At 39.3% G+C, this 24,520-nt stretch overlaps 2 protein-coding genes across 2 annotated transcripts; both read left to right on the forward strand.

Annotated features, from left to right (window-relative positions):
- Window positions 1-11,119: 11,119 nt before the first annotated feature.
- lrata (lecithin retinol acyltransferase a) lies at window positions 11,120-13,622 on the forward strand. Its single transcript, XM_061246607.1, has 2 exons — window positions 11,120-11,686; window positions 12,630-13,622. The coding sequence occupies exons 1-2, from the start codon at window positions 11,162-11,164 to the stop codon at window positions 12,780-12,782; spliced, it is 678 nt and encodes a 225-aa protein (XP_061102591.1). The 5' UTR covers window positions 11,120-11,161; the 3' UTR covers window positions 12,783-13,622.
- Window positions 13,623-14,154: 532 nt separating this feature from the next.
- si:dkey-30k22.5 (lecithin retinol acyltransferase family protein) lies at window positions 14,155-16,537 on the forward strand. Its single transcript, XM_061246780.1, has 3 exons — window positions 14,155-14,885; window positions 15,864-16,049; window positions 16,286-16,537. Exons 1-2 carry the CDS (start codon window positions 14,382-14,384, stop codon window positions 16,017-16,019), a joined length of 660 nt encoding a protein of 219 aa, XP_061102764.1. The 5' UTR covers window positions 14,155-14,381; the 3' UTR covers window positions 16,020-16,049; window positions 16,286-16,537.
- Window positions 16,538-24,520: the final 7,983 nt, after the last annotated feature.

The following is a 24,520-nucleotide window of genomic DNA, read 5'->3' on the forward strand; positions in this document are numbered from 1 at the left end:
TGAAAGACCCTAGAGGGAAGTACAATTTAAATTGCTACCCATACAACAAAGATAAGGACCAGGGCCTATTTTTTTTTTTTTTTTATCAACAAATAAACAAACAACAAAGCAAAAGTGACCAAACTTAACTATCCAAATACTGCTTACCTAGCCAACTAAAAATACTGAAACACTACGTAAATCACAAAGGCAACAATTAAGGTTCACAGGGAGGTAGGGAGGGATGGGGAGAGGTGCTGCTGGAAGAGGAGCGTCTTCAGTTTGCGCTTGAAGGTGGGGAGAGATTCTACAGTTCTGACCTCAACGGGGAGTTCGTTCCACCACCGTTGAGCCAGAACAGACAGTAGTCGTGAGCGTGAGGTGGAGGTTCGGAGAGGGGGAGGTGCCAAGCGGCCTGTGGAGGCTGAACGAAGAGGTCTGGCAGGGGTGTAGGGTCTGATGATTTTTTGTAGGTAAGCTGGGGAAGACCCCTTAACTGCTTGGAAGGCTAGCACCAATGTTTTGAATTTGATGCGAGCCATGACAGGCAGCCAGTGGAGGGAAGTAAGCAGGGGGGTGACGTGTGAGTATTTGGGAAGGTTGAAGACCAGACGAGCTGCTGCATTCTGGATAAGTTGGAGGGGTCTGATGGCGGACGCTGGGAGGCCAGCCAAGAGGGAATTGCAGTAGTCCAGGCGGGACAGAACCATCGCTTGGACCAGGAGCTGGGTCGAGTAGGGGGTGAGAAAGGGGCGGATTCTCCGTATGTTGTATAGGAAGAACCTGCTTGACCGGGTCACCGCCGCAATGTTCTCGGAAAGGGACAGTCTGCTGTCCATCACCACGCCGAGGTTCCTTGCACTGGGTGATGGCGTGAGTGTGGTATCCCTGAGGAAATGGAGAGATCCAGGTGGGGAGAGGTATTAGCAGGGATGAATATCATTTCAGTCTTGCCTGGGTTGAGCTTTAGATAGTGGTTATCCATCCAGCTCTGGATGTCACTCAGGCAAGCAGAGATACGGGCAGAAACCTGTGTATCAGATGGTGGGAATGAGATGAAGAGTTGGGTATCATCCGCATAGCAGTGGTAGGATAGCCCATGTGCAGTGATCACAGGGCCAAGGGAACGAGTGTAAAGAGAAAAAAGAAGCGGGCCTAGGACTGAGCCCTGGGGAACTCCTGTGGCAAGGGGCCAAGGTTTCGATACCGTACCAGCCCAGGCAACCTGGAAGGAGCGACCAAAGAGGTAGGACTCAATCCAGTCCAGGGCTGTGCCACAGATGCCCGTTGCTGACAGGGCGGACAGGAGGATGGAGTAATCCACAGTGTCGAAGGCAGCAGAGAGATCTAGAAGAATGAGGACAGAGGAGAGGGAGGCTGCTCGTGCGGCATGGAGCGACTCACTGACGGAGAGGAGCGCGGTCTCTGTTTCCCATTCCCCGTGAAATAATCTCTATGACAAGCCCCCTCCCCCCATCAACAGTCTCTGAAATAAACAACACATCAGTTCTAGTCCACTTTAGATATGACTAATCTAACTCTCCACAGCCTGTCTTGTATAGTCCAGGGATATGTCTATTCTATACTATACTATATTTATATATAATAATCCATTTACAATAACATTAGTACATTTAGAATAACATCACAAGAAACTAATTTGCTGATTATACAATATCACAATGATTTTTGAGCAAGTTCTATGTGTCAATTTATAGCGGGGAAAGGTTGTCAGATGTGACAACTTGCCCAAAACTGACATATGTGCTATTTAGGGCAATATCACAACCTGAGTTTACCGTTTAACTGCAGCTAAGATACTTTATTTTCTCCTCTACTCAGTACTAAATATAATTTGAACATTCGTACATAAAAAATAATTATTACATAAAATGTAAAGTGACATTTTTTTTACTTTTGAAGGTATAAAATAAGAAAATTGATGTGATTTTGAACACATGTAAACAGTAAATTGACCTCAGAAAATGCCAATTCAATTTTTGAGGAAGTGCTTCTTGTTTTGGAGAAATTAACTTTGTGACAACTTGCCCATGTGACAACTTGCCCCACTCCCCCCTACAACTAGCAGTGCTACAACTATGCCAACCTTGGGCTGAGCCCTACATTCTGTGAGTTTAGTGAGTTTCACTCACTATCTGGCCAAGTCTAGTTCATCCAGTGATCTAATATTGTGATCATGCTGGTGAGATCCAGTGTGATGTTACATTAGAGGCTATAAATGTAACTATGAGCTTGCAGTGACCCATTATACCTTGACCAGGGCAGGAGGATGAAGTAGTGCCATGACTGCTATAGGAGATGAGCTGCAGCCGAAGCACTACCTTCACTGACTGCCGCGTAATTCTACCTCAGATTGTATCCTGCCATGCGGAAGGATACCATTCTAGAGATTTCATGCTGTTGTGATCTAATTAGCTTACATTACCATGGCTACAATTGCAACCTGTTTTGTTTCTTGAGAACAGCCATGAAAATTCATCAATATTAGAAAAATGTCTGTGAAGGTGTACTGCAGTCTTTTTTAAACCAATGCAAAAGCCAAACTGATATGGAAGTTTGAATGAACACGGTGGTGATTCCATGAAAAGCAACATATTATGCTACATTTGCATGTGTTTTTCTAAAGTGCATAACACTATACACTTATATTAATTTGGTTTGCTGAATGGATATGTGTCCAAGGATGATAGGTACCCATGCCAAGGTTTCAATGATTTGTAGACAAACATTGAAAGTAAGAACCTGCCCCCTGCATAGGTTTCACATTTTTTTATTTCTAAGTATGAAGAGCCTGAACAAATAATATATATTTTTTCAATTCAGAATATTTAATGTGAACATAAAGACAAGTTCAGTGTGTTAACAAAATAGTTGTTTCCTCATTGGGTATTTATTTATTTTTCTCAGTGGTGTAAATTAACTTTATGCTTCTATAGAACTCCTGTGGGGTTTTATGTCATGGGATGAAATTCCTGATACTCTTACTAGTCTGCTCATCAGCGAGAGAAACAAAATCATTGTAAACATCTTTTGTGAATTCTTGAACTCTCCTTGAAACTGTTATTCAGAGCTTAGAGTGTTGCAGTTTGAATCTGTGCCAGGTTCCCATGTTTAGATGAGAGTCCCCAGAAAAAAGCAGCATGGAACAGAAAACAAAAGTGTCCCCATTGAAGTGAAAATAAAAGACTACAAACACAGCGACTCTTCATGGAACTTTGCAAGGGCTACAGCATTCTTCTAAGTCACCTTTCATTCCTACTGTGGAAGTGGGTCATTCTGTCATGACCAGACAAAAACAAAAATGTCATTTTGCATGGTCAAGAGGTTCAGTTGTTGCTCAGACCAAACAAATGTGATCAAATTGTCTTTGGCCGTGGAATGATTGTTGATGCCAGACAGGGTGGTTTGAGTATCTGCTGATCTCCTTCTTATACAACAGTATCTAGAGTTTACAGAGAATAGTGTGATAAATGAAACCACCCAGTGAGTGGCAGTTCTGTGGGCTGAAACGCCTTGTTCATGAGAAAGGTCAGAGGAGAATGGACAGGTTGGTTCAAGAAAACAGGAAGTGGATACTCAGATAACCACGTTACTGTAGTTGTATGCAGAAAAGCATCTCTGAACACACAATGCATGTCGAACCTTGAAATGGACGGGCTGCAGCACCAGAAGACTAAAAACAAGTCCTATAAATACCTGATGGAGTGGTCACTGAGTGTAGAATAACATTACATTACATTACATTATTGGCATTTGGCAGACGCTCTTATCCAGAGTGACGTACATTTGATTAGACTAAGTAGGAGACAATCCTCCCCTGGAGCAATGCAGGGTTAAGGGCCTTGCTCAAGGGCCCAACAGCTGTGCGGATCTTATTGTGGCTACACCGGGATCAGATTCACCGATCTTGCGTGTCCCAATCCCTTACCTTAACCACTATGCTACAGGCCACCATATGCTTTGTTCATCAACATTACACACTATTAGTCTTGCCCGATACGTTGTCCTTGGTTTCCAGTCAGTTAGGGCCGAGACTGATCCTGCATCGGCCCTCCACCTCCGGCCACACAATTTACAACCTAGGCTCCGAGGACCAAACCAGGCCTCACCTGCTGTACTAAATCATTGATCAATAGACAGACACACACACTACACATACAGAACAAACCTCTGAACCCATCTTATCTTACAGGACAACAGTACACTGTGTATGTAGTACATTCGCCAAGTCTGTTGGTCTTTCCAACATTTATATAAAAAAAACTGTTTTTGCTGTTATTATTTTCGGCCTCTGTAACCAAGTGACTGATAAAGTCCCAGTCCAGCTGCCAGTCACTTAGTTTCTGCGTAAAAGCACATGACCAGGAAGCTGATAAAAAGCTGACCTAAAGGTGAACCATGACCAAGTGATGAACCTGAACAGAACTGAACTCGCTGTGAACCGTTGTCTGGGTAAGTGAAGTAGATTGGAGCTGCAGCATACCAAGCACTGTCACTGTCCAATAAACCTAGCATCTCAGTGGATACAGTGTGACCTTAAAATGCTTATCACAATGTGCGGTTTGAAGAAGACACAAAGAACAGTTCTACTGCAGGATCGTGATGGGGGAGGGTGGGGGTGTGAGGTTTGTTTGAGGTGGCCACTGCATTCTTGTATGTTCAGTGCAAGTTCAGTATGTTTTGTTCAGCATATCCTGTCACAGCAAAATAAATGAAATAACTGCAATATTGTCTGTGTGTGCTGTGACCATATATAACCATATAACCTATAACCATAAAGTATAGAACAGTGACACATTCTAAAGACCTACAGTTACAAGTTTCATCAATTCCCACATAGTTTACCTTAAATCAGACATTGAATTAATACTTGTCTGTAGTGGCTTTGCCTTTGCCTTTTGATTGTCAACTTTTCCACCCCAAAGGTGTTGCATACCATTTTTGATATTATTTGAAGTGACAGTTTATAGAGAATATTTTTCTTTTCTTGCCACTTAATTGTAGTCAGATAATTGTGTGGCATTGTTTGCATCCACATACTTCACAGGGAGAATATTTAAAGCACATTATTTACTAACAAACCTAGATTTTTGTCTGATATAAGGGTATGGTCTGGTTTTATTTGCATGTTTTCTGGATGTTGAGAAGTATTCTTCTTGGTGATTGTGAAATTTTGGGTTGTGCCTCTGTTCTAAAGTCTGAGTTTGCCTGAAAGAGGATATCGTACAATGAGCTTTTTCTCTGCTTAATACTTTCTCAGACTATTCATAAAAGAGCTAAGGCCACATTCTTTGACAGCTTTCTAGGATTTGTGCCAATGCGTAAGATGCATTAAAAGGTCTTATTTTTTCTTGAGTTACTGCATGAGGCTTTTTTGTTTTGTTTTGGCCAGTTGGACCACAGTTTACCTATAGAAAAGATTTGTCCCGCAATCCGTGCTAATCTTGGCCAGCCATGGGCAGGCCTTGCCTAATGATGCCGGCAGAATACAATCTACATCTATGGTGATCAGACACCTGCAACTACCTGTGATGTCACTATGGCTGTGCAGTTCCCTAGTCTAATAGCTGAGCTGTTTTAGCTCCAGGCTTGCAGAGTGGAAGAACACATCTCAAGCAATTACAGCCGCATTGGAGGATAATGCTAGCCCTCGGCTTTTAGTACTGAGGGAAAACTTTTTGATGATGACCTGAAATTATGCTTAGACATTCTAAATTGATCTAAATTGGAGACATGATTGCTGCTTGACTGAGATGTATATTGCCGTAGATTTTACTTCAGTTTGATCCAGCATTCCCAACATTGTATGCTTAATGGGTCAAACCCTAATCTCAGTGATGGCCAGAATTGAATGGCATTTCAGTACTACACCATGTGCACCTGGCCATAGACAGGCATCCCTGAATTAGACAATAAAGAGCATTGATATTTTCACAAGTTGAAATGACTCCCTATATGCATGTGGTATGTTTTACGGATGCTACTTCCAGAATCTCAAGGTTCAATGACAGCCCAGTAAGCTTTTCTCAAGCACTTGACCTCTCTGGAGTTTTGTTTCTTTGCCATACTTTTCATGAGGGTCATGCACTGACCAGAGCTTAATCTCTTTCAGCTGAGCTGTCACTGACCTCCAGGACTAGGGGATATTGCCTAACCTCCCCAAGAATTAAGGCCATTATTTCATAATGTGCACAAAAATAATTCACAATTACTTGGCGATAAGCAGCCCTCAGTTCACATAATATCATTGGTGCTGTTTTTTGGTAAAAAATCAAAATAATAATAATATTGTATTTTTTGTATTGTGTTAGTATTCATATCCGCATTAATATTATTATTCAAATACTAAATAATATATTTAAATAAATACACAAATCTATACGTTTATATATGTATTTGTATAAAACCTTTCTATTAATACAGGGCAAGGTAAATAAATGAACACAATCAAGACAGACAAAGAAAAAATAAAATACAAATTAAATTCAATAAAATGAACAAAGGAAGAATACAAATAATACAAATAGAAGATAGAAAAACTGTACAACTACAGTGTGGTAAAATAAGTATTATACCCAGAAAACATGCCTCCTCTTTCCCAAGAAGTATCTAGACTCAGTGATCACATTATTAGGTAGTCCTATACACCAGTTTGTAAATGTAAATATTTATTCTGCCAAACATGTGGCAGCAACTAAATGCATAAAAGCATGCACACTTGGTCAAGAGGGAGGAAATATGACCTAAGGAACTTTGACCATGGAATGATTGCTGGTGCCATTCAGGGTGGTTTGAGTATCTCTGAAAGTGCTGATCTCCTTGGATTTTCACACACAACAGTCTCTAGCATATGCAGAGAATGGTGCAAAAACAAAAAAACATCCAGTGGGCAGCAGTTCTGTGGGCAGAAACGTGTTAATAATTTAAACATTCATATGAAGGAAACTACAAATTTAAGGTTAATCTTAATCACATTTTCACACATACATATGTGCCATTTAGAATCACAATGAGCACAATGCAGATTTTTCAAACCGCACAAACATAAGAGTGAACAGCACAGAGCCAAACAAATATGAACTTACAACCTTTCGATTTCATTGAAAATATTTGGAGATGCAGTAGCTGGTGACAGGACTGACACTCGGCAGCTGGGAGCTGGGAGTCAAACTCAGGTCATTTTCCAGTCATATTCAGGTCACAACACCAATCTGCGACACGTCGATTTCCCCTGAAAAACCACAGCCATGTTTCTTCTGTCCTCCAATAGGGGTTCATGACATAAATGCTTAACAGAGAAGGCCATTAAAGGTTTGCTTTCACTAGTCCACATTAATATTTAGAAGCCCCAGCACCTTTAGAATTGTTTAGCTTTTAACACAGACATTCAGCTTTAGTAATTTGTCAGGCTTTGCAGTAGTGTTTATTTCATCAACCTTAACACAGCCCTTTTACCCAGCTGTATCCTCATACAACATTATCATTCACTCGTGCTACATCTCAGTTCAAGTTGGACAACATATAAACGTGTGCCTGCAATGCACTGACTCATACAAAGTAGAAACTGACAATCTATAACCACAGCATTTTGTGGATGGTTTGGTGATCTGGATGGGAAATTTGCTGGAACCAATAAAGTTTGGCTTGAAAATCAGCTTTGTTTAGCTGAAATGTAAAGGTTTGAAATCTATTTCTCATGGGCTGTCAGAAGCTCTGGTTTAACAATGATGTCATATGAGTTCAGAGGGGGATTTTTTAGTTGATTATTTTAACCAACTGCATTCCACCCACATCAGCAATCATGCATGCTTATATAATTTAGACATACACTCTTTATTATACACTAGCTTATTAATACGAATATTAAATCAGCATCATAAATGCTTTGACATGCATTGAATGAATGTTGGTGCCAGATGGGGTGGTTGAGTGTCTCAGAAACTGCTGATCTCCTGGGATTTTCACAAACAACACTCTCTAGAGTTGACTGAGACAGAAAACTTCCAGAACGGATGTTCTGTGAGCAAAAACATCTTGTTAATGAGAGTCAGAGGAGACTAGTTTAAGCTGACAGGAATGCGACAGTAACTTAAAAAACTGTGTATGCCGAAGAGAATATCTGAACACAGGTCAAACTTTGAAGTGGATGGGATACAAATGCAGAAGACCAATAATTAAAAAATAAAATAAAAAGTCTAATGAATACCAAATAAAGTTGTCACTTAGTGTATATTATATATTGACATTTTGCAACTAGCCACTGTTTAAAAAACAGATTTAGAGCCTGAATTTGGTCTTGCTTGAGAAGTCCTGAGGTGGGGGGCTGTCCCTGTCCCTGGGGTGAGGTGGGGCTGTGGGGTACTGGATTTCTCCTCAATCAAAAGACTGAGTTTGTTTGTGTTCAAGGAGCATTTTGATACAGTTCTGCAAGTTGAATGGAATGAGTAGTCTCTCTCTCTTTCTCACACACACACACACACACACACACACACACACACACACACACACACACACACACACACTCATAAACACGCGCACGGATACACAAACATGTAGAGGGATGAAGAGAGAGATAGAGATTGCTTGACAAATCTTGAAATGAGCCAAATTGTCTTATACAATAAAATATTAACAAATTCATATAAATAAGATTTTTTATCTCAATATGAGCCTAAAATACTTGTTCAGATTGTTGTTGGTTTTTGCAGTGCTCCCTACATATTGCTTAGCAACAAACTATTTCAATTTAAACCATGTCCCCAATTAGCCAGCATTAGCCAATTAACTCATTCACTCATTTTGAAGAATGGCTACCAAGGTAATTCCTGTTAAAACCTGAAATGGTCCTGTTGTTAAATATCTCCACTGCCACTTGTTCTGCCTGTATGTAATATGTCATTGCATCCTAAAATGCACAATACAGTCTATTTGCTCCACTCATGGGGTTGTTGTGAAATACTCCAACTGGGCTAGCACTTAAGCATGTAATTTAAACGTAAGTTACATTTCAGGTTCACATTCACCAAACAAACACAATGAGCCATAGAAGTTAGCTGCTATGTATTTTCTTTTTTTAGATTGAGCTGAGCAGTTGAATGTACCTATTTTAACAAGGATGCAAATGCTATAAAAATCTGAATACTAAATCAAGAAAAATAGGGAAATAGGAGATAAAAGTGTAGTGAGTGCATCGTATTCAACACACTCAAAAGATGAATCAATTTATCATTGTACAAACAGCCATTTGGCTTATTGCCCTTCTTTTAAGAACTAAGAACTTGTTAAAAAGCCGTTTGGCATTCTCTGAAGCTAGGTTGTCAGGGGCTCATCAATTTGTACTGTCAGAGTCACAGTTTCACAATAAATCACCACTGACATTTGGTGGGAAAGACGGATGTCTCATTATCTGGATCCACAGTGTAAGCCACAGAGGGTTAATTTATTCAAATGCTGTTGTCATGGAGATTTCTATGCCAGTTCTTTGTACAGCATAATGTGCAGGAAGAATTGCACCCTGGGAGTTTCTTTTAAAAAAAGACAAATGCCTAAGCATTGGTTTCTCCCTGAATGGATCCTGTGGGTTGAGGTCAGTGGCAGACACACTGTCTACAGACCAAGCATCACAGCTGCAGAGGCCACTCCTTCCCAGTATCGATCTACTACCCAACACCAACTGGGAGAGTTGGGAATTTATCATAAAGAAAGATTTGCATAGCTTTGCACAAGTGGATTTCTTATGACTATGATTTATTTTTGGTCACAAAAAGAAACAAAAAGAAAAGTATTACTGCATAGTCCTTGAATTAATTAATTTACAAGGAAAGGGTAGCTCCATTGCTTCCAGAAAGTTCATTTATGCCATATGCCAACATGTTGCTTCTTGTAACTAAAGCACCACTCCTTCTGCATTTCACTTTTTGGTTTGCCATCGACACCGACCCCCAGAAAAAGCACACATTTGTGGACCATATACTGGTGATATAATCTTGCCACAGCAATTTGTGGAGCCATTTGAGTTGTCTTACATGCACATTTTAAAGAGCGCAAATCCAGTGGTTCCCAATCCTGGTCCTCAGGACCCCCTGTGTAAGCTGGTTTTCGCTCCAACCAGAGTTGCAATTGCAATTTCAACAAGTTGTTAATAGGTGCTTTTCAGGAGGAATTATTCACCTCTTAAGCCATATTATGTCAGAAATAGCTATGTATAGCTATGTATGTCAAGAAGAATAAAGAAGAATAAAACCCTATGTTCATACTGTGCTATATTGCAAACAATTCCATGAATACGGTAACAAAACTGATCAAACTAGGTGAATAAATAAGCTAATTGCATTTCAACACATGATTCAGTTTGTTTACAATGCAGGTTAGGCTCTTTATCATTTGCTTTGTCTTTGAAGTCTTCATGATCTACAAAATTGTTTTTGTGGCCATGTGCCCACACTTTCACCAATTAGGAGCCTATTGATTAATCTCTGTCTTTAAATTGATCTGTTAAATAGTTTAACCTATTTTATACAATTGTTTGCAATATATCATAATAAGCACAACATGATTGTTATTCTTTATAGAATGCTTAGCTATTTCATAATGTGGCTTAAGAGGGTAAATAATCCCTCTAGACAGAATTAATAACTTGTTAAAATTCAGGGATTGCAACGGTAGTTGGAACGAAAACCAGTATACACAGGGATTTATACCAGGATTGAGGTTGGGAACCACTGCACTAATCAACAGCCTTTCGGGAGGCTTGGGGGATGGAACTGATGTACAGATGGAAAACGTTGTCATTTTCATTTGTAAATGCTTTTTGCAAAAACTTTGAATGTATGTGCCATTTTCTTATATTTATATTTAATATAATCAATTTTAAACCAGATATACTAGGTTATAAGACCATCTGGGTGAATACTTAACACTTTAGGTGCAAAGACCATAATACTGCAGATGCAGCGAACTGAACATAATCGCGCAGACAAATGCTAGGTTATGTTTACAAATATTATTGCTGTGCGCTCTACGTGGCACTGAACTGAGGCCATATCATTGTGGCCAATAGCGTCATCGGTATCCCATGATGTAATCCGGTTCCCTCCTTATACACTTTCAGGATAAAAGGTCCTGAAAGTGATGATTAAGTGATGATTCAGAAGCTACCAAAATGTTGGACGCATTAGCGTTTCTTCTTGAGAAACTTTTTGTCTTCTCCAGTTTAAAACTCTTTACATTCACTTGGTCTGACGAAGGCAAGTGCACGAAACGTAGTCAAGCGCCTTCTTTCCAGAGGGGAGATCTATTTGAGGTCCCTCGCACCTTGTTCACACACTCTGGCATTTACCTTGGTGAAAACAAAGTGGCGCATCTTATTCCGGACATCCTGCCCGTCCTCACAAGCGACAAAAATCAAATTAGTAAAGTAGTCACAAATAAAAGATTGATTCTTGGCGTTCTGTCCAAAACTGCTAGTATTCGGGTTGATGCAGTTGAAGACTTTGCATTCGGATCCAATATTATAGTCAACAGTATGGACCACACATGCAAAAATCCGCCACTGCCCAACGAGGACGTCGCAAAAAGAGCCGAAGAATTGATTGGGGTCATACCTTACAGCTTGTTGTGGAATAATTGTGAACATTTTGTCACCTACTGCAGATACGGCTCCGCTGTGAGCATGCAAACAGATCAGGTAAACTATGTTTTGTGTTCTCCCCAGTGGCCAGGTGGTTGGTTTTTACATTTTTCAGAACCAATAGTAGACTATTGCTTTAGTTTAATGCAAATCTTGTTTTGTTGCGTTTCAGTATAATTTTAGCGTTCTTCTAGCGCATTGGCGTGCATGTTTACACGGTGGGGTTCAGTGGCGTTTATTTCCAGGCAATAATGCTATACTGTATGTTCTCTGTAGCAACGTGCCCTGATAAATTAACGTAACCTACCCAAATTCCTTAAAATAGGCTACAAATGAATGCTCAATTAAATCCACTGCCACTCGGTCGTGCAATTTCTCCGGAAATTGGCTAAACCTGATGATGGTGAAAACAGGTGTTTAAGTTCCGTTTTCCCTAAACATAACTTAATTTAATGTAGGTTTGGCTCATCAAATTATTTTCAGTGACCGGGTGTCAGTATGTCATTTTAAATGAATCACATGAATGCCACATTTAAGAAACTCAAAACAATTATTGTATCTGATCGATTAAACGTCCTGGGACTTATTATTCGTGGAATGTATGGCATCATTCAATATGCACTAAAATATGTACTAAAATAGTCTAATTGAGAAACAATTAACATGTGCAACTGTGGTTGGAACAGAAGCAACAACAACAAAACATAAACAGGATACGCAGGGGTCCCTCTGAACGGAGTTTGAAAACCGGTACATAATAGCATGTGGGTTTCCATGGCTGCAAAACGGTGTGTATATGCACCTTATAACAAGACTGGTTTGAACTGAAAATCCTTTTTTTTTTTTTTTTTTTTGCCTAGCTTAATCACAAAACCGAAATACTTTTCATATTCTTAAAAAAAATATCTTCGAAGTAATTATCGGAATCGATATATATTATCCTGAGTCGATAATGATATTGTGTACAATATTAATTAATATTTTTCTGTGTGGCTTGCAGTTTCTTCAGTGCCTGAAGTCTGTGGTTCGGGACCAGAGGAGCGTCCTCCTTACCGCTGGCCTGGGTCTGACATCCATCGTTTGCTTTGGTATGGCGCCCTCCACTGCGCTACCCACTCTTCTAATTCCATTCATTCTTTGGATGATTGGCTAACTGACCTGAGATCAGACACTGAACTGCACTGGTGCATCACATCTGTCACTCTTGGAGGAAGGGAAAATTGTTTGTTTTTTTAATGCACCACTTGACTTACTAAGTCCATATGTTCTGTTACCATATTATTTTGTCTAAACGATATTACATGTTTGACTTATGTGTTTGACTTTGATATTATGTTTGCTGTTTATACTGTGTGTCTACTTCCTGTCTCTCATTATACATGTAATATTTTTACAATTCTATTTTTTTTTTTACAATTATAATAATTGCTTCTGGAACAGGAGGAGGATGCACTCTGGCACAATAATTTCTCTAGCAAATATGAGAAAATATTAGATATTGCAGTCAGCTCTACCTTCTCCAAGCTTCCATCAATGCTGTTGTGTGTGTACAAATGAATGTTTGTGAACAAGAATTAATATGGAAGGAACACGGTTTAATAAAGAGTGGGAAAAGGGTTTAGAATTTTCAGATTGACTTGGTTGGAGCACCAGAGGTTTTCATAAGAAATCAAATCTGGTTAATGCGGTTGGATGGACATATTCATCTTTTATCAACGAAAGGGGCGTATCCAATCAAACACTGTCCATGCACTGTAAAAATGTGTTCAGTTTACTGATGGTTTTAGCAGACCGATTGCTTTGAACCATGTATAGAAGAATGGGAACTTAATTGGTAATGTGTACACTTGTTTGAGTTGTGACTTCAGCATGCGGGTCTCATGACACTGATGGGTATCCCTGGTTTGAAGAATTTGTTTTCACTGTGAAAATGTTTTAAATTTGTAAATGAATATATTGCATTTTTTTACCTGGAGAACTTGTTAATTTTATAACTACACACATTGAACTGGATTGAACCAGCATTCATTTTGTCCTTAACTCTGACTTTCAACCAAGTGTGCATTTTTCCACAAATATTTCCTCTGAACTCCTTACAGTTCAACACTCGACAAAGTACCCAGCATTCACAAACCTTGCCCTCAGAGTCTGTCCCTGGTTTTCAGTATCAGTGACATTTGCATTAGGGAAAATGTATGTTCTTTGGAAGGCGGAACCCTGATCTTGTGAGTATTTACAAATTGCAACCATCATCAATTTATTTATTAGAATTAGTACACTTAATAAATGTTAGACTTGTTTAAACAAGTCTAGGATGTAGCGATGATATCACTCCAAGATAAACTACTGTATACTGTTTACCTTGGACTGTTTAAAAAAGCCAAATCAATGGCTTCTTTTACAGTGTTTTTACAGTAGAATATGATGCAATATTATAGTGCCTGGTAACAGCTCAGAAGACAAAATTGAACTCTAGAGGCATTTAACTGCCAGAGAGCATTACATAAATCCTTCATAATTTTTAGTCCAGCTATTGCAAACAACATTCATTCACTAAATTCTATGAATATAGGAACAGGCCTGCATAATATCCTTCTAAAATCCGATTTTTGCATAAGCATGTGACATTGAAAAGCTCCTTACATTACTCCAAATTCCCATGAGTCCCTCGATGTCTAATCCCTTGGCTCCTCCCACCCCATGTGAGAATAAAAAGTTGGACGCCCAGCTTATTTAGACTGCAGTCTGGGCCATGTTTCCTCTACAGTTTCTCAGCCTCTTCTTCTTCGCCACAAAAGCGGTGGAAGTGAAGGAGGACAAGTCAAAACGCAAGTATGACCTCTCCCTTTACAAACGGGGCGACCTGCTGGAGGTCCCCCGGACTCTTTTCACGCACTTCGGCATCTATCTCGGAGACAACAAGGTGGCACACCTCATCCCCGACATCATCCCCGTCTTCACCAAGAACCAAGACATCATCAAGGAGATGGTGACCAATAGCCGGCTGATCATGGGCGTGCTGGCCAAAGTGGCGAGCGTCAGAGTGGACACTGTGGAGGACTTCGCCTATGGGGCGGAGATCCTGGTCAACCACATGGACAAGGCCTGCAGTCGACCGCCCTACCAAGGCGAAGAGGTGGCCAGGAGAGCTGAAAAGCTGCTGGGCTCCATCACGTACAGTCTCCTGTGGTACAACTGTGAGCACTATGTCATGTACTGCAGATACGGGACATGCATAAGCTTTCAGACCTACCAGGTAGGCCACATCTCTGCTCCTATAGAATTACATTTGAGTCATTATCTTAGTTGTGTTTTCCTAGCATTCTGAGAATATTTTGAATACGAAATAGTGGGATGTGTGTAAACAGGCTAAACTGATTGTATTCTGGAGCCACAAAGTCACCAAGGCATGCACATTGGAAAGGGATTTTCAGTATTTCATACAACCTCCCCATCAGCTTGCAGACACAAAAGCCCCAAGGGCCCATGTGAGCTGGAGGTGTATAGTTTTGCATTAATGTAATGTAATATAATGTAATACATTCTTCATGTGTCACTTCCAGCCAGCTCTATCAATGAACAAATGAGTGTGCTATTCCCAATTTCCCAAAAAATAAATAACATTATGATTGAGGAAAGTGAATGCAACATTAGCTGACACTAATGCTGAGCACAAAATACCTTCATAGGTAAGCAGCCCCATCTAGCGTTTGAACTGGGTACAGACCTAGCAAATGTGTATAGTGAATCGCCTCAGCAAGCCAGGATCCATATTCTACAACAATGGTTCCCAAACCTGTCCTGGCTACCCCCTGCCAGATCCTTGTATTTTATGTGTTCTACCTCTGCTGTGACTGGGAATCACTGTTCTACAAAATGTCTAAAAGTGATAAAAGTGCAGTTTATCAATAAAACATTTTATACAGATATTTTTTTTATACTCCTAGCTCATACTCATACTCATACTCCTATTCATGCTATAATAATGGTATTTTGTGGCCTTCCATTTGTATGATTGAGTGCGTTGCTATTGAGAAATCAAAAAGTATTTAAATTAATTTCAGCAAATGCCACAAGGTTTAAAGATCACTGAATAGAGCACCTTTTCCTTGGCGGGTATTGTGCCTGGCTGAAAATACCAGGGCCGCAAATGATTTACCCATTGCAGCACGTAATCTGAATAATGATTGGGATTAATAATAACATGCTGTGTTCTCTCTCTTGTCTTGCACAGTTCTGTAAAACTGTGAGGAAGATCGTGTGCAGTCAGAAGAGTGCGTTTCTCACTGCTCTGCTGGGGGTGAGCGTCATGCTCTACCTGGGGTCTTTCACCCCTCTCACCCTGCTGCTCACCCTGCTCTGCCCTTTCATCCTCTGGATGACATCGTAAGCCCACCTCGCCCCTCTGGAAAAAGAAGACGTACGAAAAGACTGCTGTTATTATTCTTCCAATACTTTTGTGCCTGTGCATGCTGGATGCTCGGTGTGATGTCTTTTTCTTTTTATTCTTATCTTTTTAAAAGTTTTCAGCTAGGCTGGAAACACACCACATACACGTTGGGGAGTAAATTGGGGAGTAAATTGCATCCAGTTAATAACCGATTCTATCTGTCACGCTCCATTAATTGGTGATATGTTTGTCCCCTGGCTCTACAGTATCTGATGGTGGTTGAGGCAATGGATTCCCACTGAACACAATATGCAGTGTTTTAATGAAAACCAGTTCAAGGTACTTTTTTGTTATTGGATTTTGAGCATACAAGTCACAAATTATATCTGGTAAAGTGAATTAATGGTTTGAATGTGCTAAATATCTCATGTTTAATTTATTTTCCAGTTCTGTAGTATGTTTAGCTTTACTATTGACTTGACATAAATGTTCCTGTCACTGATGCCTGATGTACAATAATTTCATGAAGAAGGCTGGCCAGGTTTCAATGGTCTTGTATTTTTTTGATACATGCAAACATTGCATTTATTAAAACAATTGAAAATTCAGTTTTTTTCTCTTCAGTTCTCAGATTGTATAAATATGCTAAATACCAATTCTGTAAAAATGTGCATTGTGAGATACTGCTCCAGACTCTTGGATTGCACTGGATTGGATTATAGTTCATACTGTTGAACACATGACCAAAGTAATTAACATGACTTAACAGCACAAAAAGTACACCTTATGATCATATATGCACATAGTACACTTACAGTAGTTACAGCAAAATAGACCTTGTTCAATGTATTGATTACACTGGCAGGATATTGTATTGTATCAAATTAAAAGCAATTGTGGATGTGTGGCAATCGACTCATTTTTGACTAGTAATTCCTTCCAGTAACAAAAGCATGCATTATCTTGGTTTGCTAAAACATAAGTTAATTATATAATATAAGGTAATTCCACTTGCAAATTTTATGAGATGTAAAAATAAAAGTCCACTGAAAAATGTACATCATATTTGTTGTTTTATAGTCTAGTTTTCTTTGAAATACACCACCAATCCCACAAAGCCCTTTTATTTAGAAAGAGACTGGTGTTTGCTCTCCACTTTTAACATTCCAGTATATCATGAAACAAGGGGTGCCATAAATGTGGAGTTTGAAAGGTCACCCTCGTAAAACAATTTGGTACAAATCTGACAGATGGAGTAAATCTTCTCTCTTGAGCTTGGAGACCAGCTCAGTCCTTTACTGTCAGCTCTAAGACTCTGACAGAGGAAAAGAGCTGACAAGACAAGTAATTGAATGTGTGTCTGCTTGAGTGACTCAGTGCTCTGAATGCAAATATATGGGGGAAAAATGACTAACTTCACTTCTCCGCTAGTCCGGAGGAGATAATTCATGACTGTCCATTGATGAAAAGGCAGAGTCTATGACTGCATTACTGAGGGTCCTCAAGTAATCAAGAAATGCAGACTCAGGTCAAAACATGAGGAGTGAGGCTAGAAAGAGAGGATTATTGACCAATATGATAGCTATAGCACATATTCTGCCATAAATAATGGGCTGAAAGCAAATAGACACAGAGCAGAATATATTAAAGCTAGTGTTAAAAGTGCATTTCAGAAAGAGCGAAGTAATGGATGTGCACACATCTGATTTATGGATGTGATTTATGGCCATTGACAGTGTATTTCAGTATTTGGATGCTGTTTCAGGGTCTTGACAGTGACATCGCTGAATGTGACTGGAAGCCTGGCATTTAAGTGGCCATAATGCTGCCCAGAGGGAGAGTCTAGTTGGCAGGACTGAACCTACAGATATATGGACATATTGAATTGACAAAAAACAAAAAGCCCTCGCAGTAAGCTCAGATGTAATGCCCACTTAATATCTGTGGTGCTAATAACAAATGTGCTTCATCAAAGGTGAGTGGGAAAATAAATGGCACTAGGAGAAAAGAAAGATTGTGTACTGTAAAAATATGTTTTAAAAAACAGCTGTGATTGGTAGGGACTTTATGATTGTAGTGAACTCTTCCCAAATGAAATAGAAACAACAGAGAAACGTTTGGTGTAAAATCACACTCAGACAGAGCACAGTTAATGCTACAGATGACATTCATCTGAATCACATAAAATCTCAGAGTTGAGTGAACGCTGTTAGAGTCAATGTAAATTTGGTGTTACGTGTAGTTCTGCAGCAATCACCCACTGAAACCATTTTCTCTTCCATGGCATTGTGACAAATAGACTCATGGTCCTAGCTAATTGAGATTTAAGGGACTATGAAAGATTCTCTGTCATCAGAACAAGGGTAAAACCAAAACCAAAGGGCATGGGTAGAAATGAGCTAATGGTAAATACTGAATTGATATCACCATTGATTTTACCTACAGAGTTGTCGATGCAAATCTGTAAGCGTGTAGTACAGGCAGACATCCCTGGGGTTATTCAAGTCCAGGCTTGGCTCAGTGCTGGGCATTTGCTAGCTTGTAATTAAATGGCGAGTCTTGATGGACTGAACGACCGGGTTTCATCATTATGTAGTCTCCTGTTCTCTTGTCTGTTAGCATAAATGCTATTAGCTCATATTGGCTTCCAGCAGCATCAGTGATGTTATGCTGCTGTTCTGAATGCAGACAGGGTGCATTCTGGAGACGGGCGAAGGTCAACACAATGGGTGTCGTCCTCCTACACTTTTTGATTACCGGCCGTGTCTGCCTTGCTGGGTGTGCCTCAGATGTGGCTGTGTGCCAGCCAGGCTTTCCAGCTACTGTGTGGTTGAAGCCAATTCCTTCAGCTCTTTCCACCTTGTGTGCCCTACCTCCTTGTCTTTAATGCTTCCTCAACCTCTTCCTCTTACATTGATATTCTTATAGATCTGCCTCCCCCCAGGTGTTACTGTCATGGCGACAGATGGCAAGTCTGGAAAGAGTGATGTCATCTGTTATGCTGCTCACGTGAGAACAGAGGGAAGGAAATTAGGAAATTCCAGAATGTTGCTTACTGTCCTGTAGGTACACTCTATTTTGATTAAAAAAACTATTACTTTAATGTAGTAAAACATTACACCCCACTCTAGGCTGTTGCATTGATGGAGACAGTGTGTGTATTACTTTACAATGGCACAAAAGGGCCACTTTTGAAAATATGCATATGCCATTTATTTGATGTCTGTTACAGTCATGAGAATGATTTGTCTTTACTTCAAGTCATTTGATCGGAAATGAGACATGAATACATGAATACATAAAAAGATCCTGGCAAACAACAAAAGGGAACAGCGCTTTAACTAAATTCATTTTCAAAAGTCCTGCTGCATGCTGGGATACCTTTACCAATCGACTCATTCATGAAGCTAAACAGCTGTTTCTTTGTGTAGCTGTGTTAAAAGAGCAGGTACACACTGCACTGCACTAATGGTAGCTGATTCAATTAAAGCACTGGGATAGTGGTGAGGAGGAGATGGTGGTTAGACAGTAAGTTTCATTACTGGCGGACATGACAAAGCGTGTGTGCACTAATGCAGAAATAAACGGATTATTATAACTATGGAGACAGAGTACAAGATGCTCGGAAAAGCGAGTCCAATTGATATCACACTAATAAACATTCAAACTGGGTGCTGTAACATTATGGAAATATGCTGTACAGTAGAGATAGATGAATATCATATTCTGCAAGGAAAGAACTATAGAAACAAGTTGTGGAACAGTAGGCAAAATTATAAAATATGGCCGTTTTTATTTTCAGTTGAGACAATTCAAATAATGTTCAAAAACATTATTAAGGGATGAAGTTCTGGAGTTAGCATACATTTCCACTGAGACTGGTTAAGTAATAGCTGCATAATTTATGCACTTGACTACATCCGTACATACATTACTCCTGAAGATTTCCTGAATCCCTCTCAAAGGTCATCTAAGGTTCACCTTTAGTTTTATTGGAGAGAGATACCCAGTTTGACTCCATGTCCTCGAGAGCATACCGTACACATTACACATTACAGTTCATAATAGGGCTGATACAGGCACATGGCCATCCTTGTTTGTCTTAAAAATACGATCGCAGCAATGCATACCTTTACCGTGTGGATAAAGACAAGTTTAGTCAACATAATTTATCACAAATATAATGCATTTGTTTTTCTTTTCTTTTTTAGGTTTTAAAATATTTCCAGCAAGTGAGAATGCACAGTTACTATCGGCAGATGTATTGGGGTGTATTTTACAGTTCCACGTGGTGTATTTTACTAATCTTCCTGGATGTTAGCTTGTTAGCTTAATGTGTCTGGTCCAATGAAAAGATAAAAACAGAGAATTACCATACCCAGACACCAGGCCGTTTGGGCTGATTAGGGCCGGCATCTGGCAATGTCGGCCCACTGCTGGCAAAGTATGCTGATTACAGGCCTGATGCAGTCTGGATGCCCTAGACCTATCCTGCAGGGTTATTCATTCTCCTGAAGGCTCATTCTGGCATGTCACATGTGGCATTACGTGCCTCTGAACTGAAGTGCTTGGGTAGTTGGGTATAATTGTGTGGTTACAATATTTCTGGTAGTTGTCAAACACAGTTTTTAAAGTGAGACTGGTATGTAGCCTTAACAGCCAAAGGTGAAAGGTCATTTGACACCATGACCATCTCGACTGAGGACAAATATATTCTTCCGTACACACAAACACTGTCTGGGCCAATCAAAAATGTTTTGTAAAACTGTACAACATAGAAACCCCAGACAGTGCCTGCCACAGCACCCTTCACAGGTCAGATTGGAGTGATTAAATCGCCATTAATTTGGCTCATAATCAGCATAGTACATTATGGGTGGATAAAGCAATGTGCAAATATGAAAGCTAAGTAACCAAGGCATATATTTCTACGGTGACTGATCAGCATATGATTAGTGACTACTGTTGACATGATTAAACATGGTTTCAATTACTGACATTTGGAGGCATTATAAAGGAGAGAATGATTTTCTTAGGGCTGCTTTTATACGCAAAGCCTAATAGAGCTGAAAGTGGGCAGTGCAGCAGGCCTAGGCTGGTATGATGGTACTGCATTAAAATCCACAAGGGGGAAGAATCAATAATGGATTGAAATTGCAGTAATCTATCTGTAGTACGAAGGCTTTACTGAGAGTTGATGAATGACACTGGCCTACGATTCTGACAGTACATTGTATTCTGCCATTTACCATCATCAGCCATTTGAGACAACCTTACCAAAGAGATAAAAAAACAGATGATTCTTTTCAGTTATACAAGCATTTGCACTAAAGCGCAATACAGAGGGAGGGTATGAAAAACAGCAACAGTTCACTAAGCTTCTGTTTGCATTTACAGCAACTGATTTGCATTTGTCAGAAGGTGAACTTATTCTGTTGAAAAGTATAAATGCCAAAATCGTAACTAAATATTGTCATCTGTAATATTGTTCCTGATGGCAATGTGAAAACAAAGCCTCGAGTGACCCTTGATGTGGCTGTTGTTAATAATTATTTTCCTTTCCACAACATAGAATTATGCAATTAATAACTCCATATCTCATTTTTAGAGACTTTGTTTGTATTCTCCTGGTTGACATATAAAGTTTAGTAATATAGCAAATAAAATACAAATCTTTTGGAACAAAGTTTTGCAACTGTGAATTTAACCCTGGAGGTCTCTCAGTCGCAACTGTGATATCCTCCTTACATGTTATAGTGCTGATGAACTGAATGACTATACTACACACACACGCACACACACGCACACTCTCCCTCTGTCTCTCTCTCATTCTATAGTCTGATAGTATTTACCACCCCACCCCCTTCCCCCAAATAACTCTTCCTTTTATTACATTTATTGAATTTTTCGGAGAGCTTCAGTTATAATATGTTCATCCTTCATGTCACTAATGACCTGCCCTGTGAAAAAGAGTAGAGAAATGCACAGGACATATGACAACAGCATGATGCATCACATACTGTCTGTACTATGTCAAATTGCAGAGAGTAGTCTGGTGTAGAGGCTATTTACAGGAGGTGATCTGAAGTATGTGGGGCATTCAGCATTTATGTGACTGTTTTCCTCATATATTTATGGCTGGGGTTTTGTCACCTTGCATGTGCATGTCATAGTTCAGGGTTATTGCGCTAATCTGTCTCTGGGGAAGGTACGTATCTAGGACTGCAGATGGTGTATAGTCTACTTTCTGATGGTGGTTGCACCTTTTGCAGAAGACTGCGGCAGGCAATTATACCAATGAAGGGTTAACTTTATATCCCCACAATGAATGACATGCATCTATATCAAATTACGGACATTCAGAAATTACCACATGTTTGTAAATCATGAATTTAAGTTAATATGACAACTTCCTTCACTGTGTTGGTACTGCAGCCTTTGCTTCTCTGGACAATGAGGTATATTTAATTCAGTAAAATTACATTATTGTGGAAAGAGACATGCATACCCATAAGATGAAGGCTTCTTGCATGTACTATACGTGGGTAGAATATTAAATTTCTCTACTTGCAAATGTTGACCATATTGAACTGCTAGATCAAATGAACAAATTAAGTGGAGAGAACCTATATGTGCTTGAAACTAACATCCATCTATATAAAGGTTAACTGGATAACGGCTATTAACGCAGGATATGTTCAGAGTGGATTCCTTTCATTCTGCAAATGCTTTAAAAGCATACATCTCCACCAAGGCGTGCAATTGTGTGTGCTTGTGAATTGATTGGTTGATACGTCTATTGATCGGGCTATTTAAGATGCAATCAACATTTTTTATGATGCGGGTAAACATCAGCATAATTGGAGAAAAGTACATATAAGTGAGCATGCACTGCTCTGCTGGTAGGAGAGCTAGCATCCAAATTATCATGATTACAGGCTGATATGGATAAGCCGTCTTTCTCCCCTTGGAGAGTGGAGGTCTAATTAGTTTGGTTATTAGCGCTCTTCCTGACTGTGTGCCTTATCAGAGAGCTTTTAACTGGAGCACTAATTCTCCCGGTTCATTACAACCAACACACGGACAATAACCACACTAATATACAGTGGCTATAAAACAAACACAAATTAAAGACGGAAATATAAGCTGGAATTGCATTACTTTGGAGGGAAGGGTCATAATAATAAAACTGGAAAAATATTTCCCTAGATAAGTAAAGAAAAAAGGACAGTTAATCGAGAAAGGCCTTTCCCTAAGGCTGTTAGCCTTTACCCAATCAGAATGCTTAGTGAAAGAAAGATTTCAACTAATGCTGACATAATCCGGAAATGGAAAAATGAAAAAACTAGGTCTGTAATAAGTTTTATTGAACTTAAATCACTTTTTTGTCTGAGTGAGCAATAACTGCCACTCTCAAAGTAACAAAACATTGTAGGCTACATATTTGGTCCACTTAAGTTTGGGAAAACATGCACATGCTAACCTTTGGTGCAAACATTAAAACTATTTTCACATTTTTTTTATTTTGCATGGATTAATTAAAAATGATATATATATATATATATATATATATATATATATATATATATATATATATATATATAGGGTCTTCCATATATGTATATATCTTACTGTTGTACAAAATAAATCAATAAAAACCTGAGGTAGCGCCCTCTTTCTGTCAATACATGCGTGGATCTGGCACAGCACTAGATTTGCAGGAATCCTCTTTCAATCTCGTCTGACTTGAAAGGGCAACGAAAATCGTGTGCGCTCCGCGTGGGGCTAACTTCATATGAATAGAACTAGAAATCGACGTGTGAATTGAGATTTTTGAGTACTTTTGATAGAACCAGGATTGGACAGCATTACTATTCACAATAGCCCGAATGTGTAAGAACAAGTTACGCTCTTTCTTCAGTTGGACACATGTTGAACAGCTCACTTCAGACCGGTGAATATAATTGCGATGTGAAATTGGTCATGCATTTCAGAGATATTCCTTAAACAGAAAAAGAAAGATTATGACTATATCAGTGGCGTTGCCATATATTTTATGGACGTCGAGCGTGGGTATTTTCATGTGAAATGATCCTTTACAGAATGCATAACTGAACAGGTGAGTGGCTACTTCTCTGTCTTTAGCATTTTCAGATTACGACTGTGTTACTGAATGATATGCATGTAATCTAGTTCGTTACTAATTTCACTGAAGGTGACACCGTGAGAGTTTAAATGTTTCTGTTGCTAATTGTAGCCTATAGGTTTCTGACTGACTGTGTCAGTGCGCATTAAAATAATGTTTTGTTGTACCAGTAACAAGTGAGATTTTCATTAGAAATGATTTAGCTTTAGAAAAATGAAAATATACTCTCTCCCGAGGAATAAAAGTTGGTTATTTATTTTATATTACATGAAACAAAAAAATAAGCGAATGATAACAATAATAATAACAACAATAATAATCATAATCATACTACTACTACTACTACTACTAATAC

The sequence above is a fragment of the Conger conger genome, chromosome 6 (assembly GCF_963514075.1).
Source record: "Conger conger chromosome 6, fConCon1.1, whole genome shotgun sequence".
Taxonomy (NCBI): Eukaryota; Metazoa; Chordata; class Actinopteri; order Anguilliformes; family Congridae; genus Conger; species Conger conger.

Bases quoted from the DNA above. Each gene is read 5' to 3' on its own strand.
- lrata (XM_061246607.1), top strand. From the start codon at position 11,162: ATGTTGGACGCATTAGCGTTTCTTCTTGAGAAACTTTTTGTCTTCTCC. The intron at 11,687-12,629 runs GTAAACTATGTT...TGTGGCTTGCAG, and splicing joins TGAGCATGCAAACAGATCAG to TTTCTTCAGTGCCTGAAGTC.
- si:dkey-30k22.5 (XM_061246780.1), top strand. From the start codon at position 14,382: ATGTTTCCTCTACAGTTTCTCAGCCTCTTCTTCTTCGCCACAAAAGCG. The intron at 14,886-15,863 runs GTAGGCCACATC...TGTCTTGCACAG, and splicing joins TAAGCTTTCAGACCTACCAG to TTCTGTAAAACTGTGAGGAA.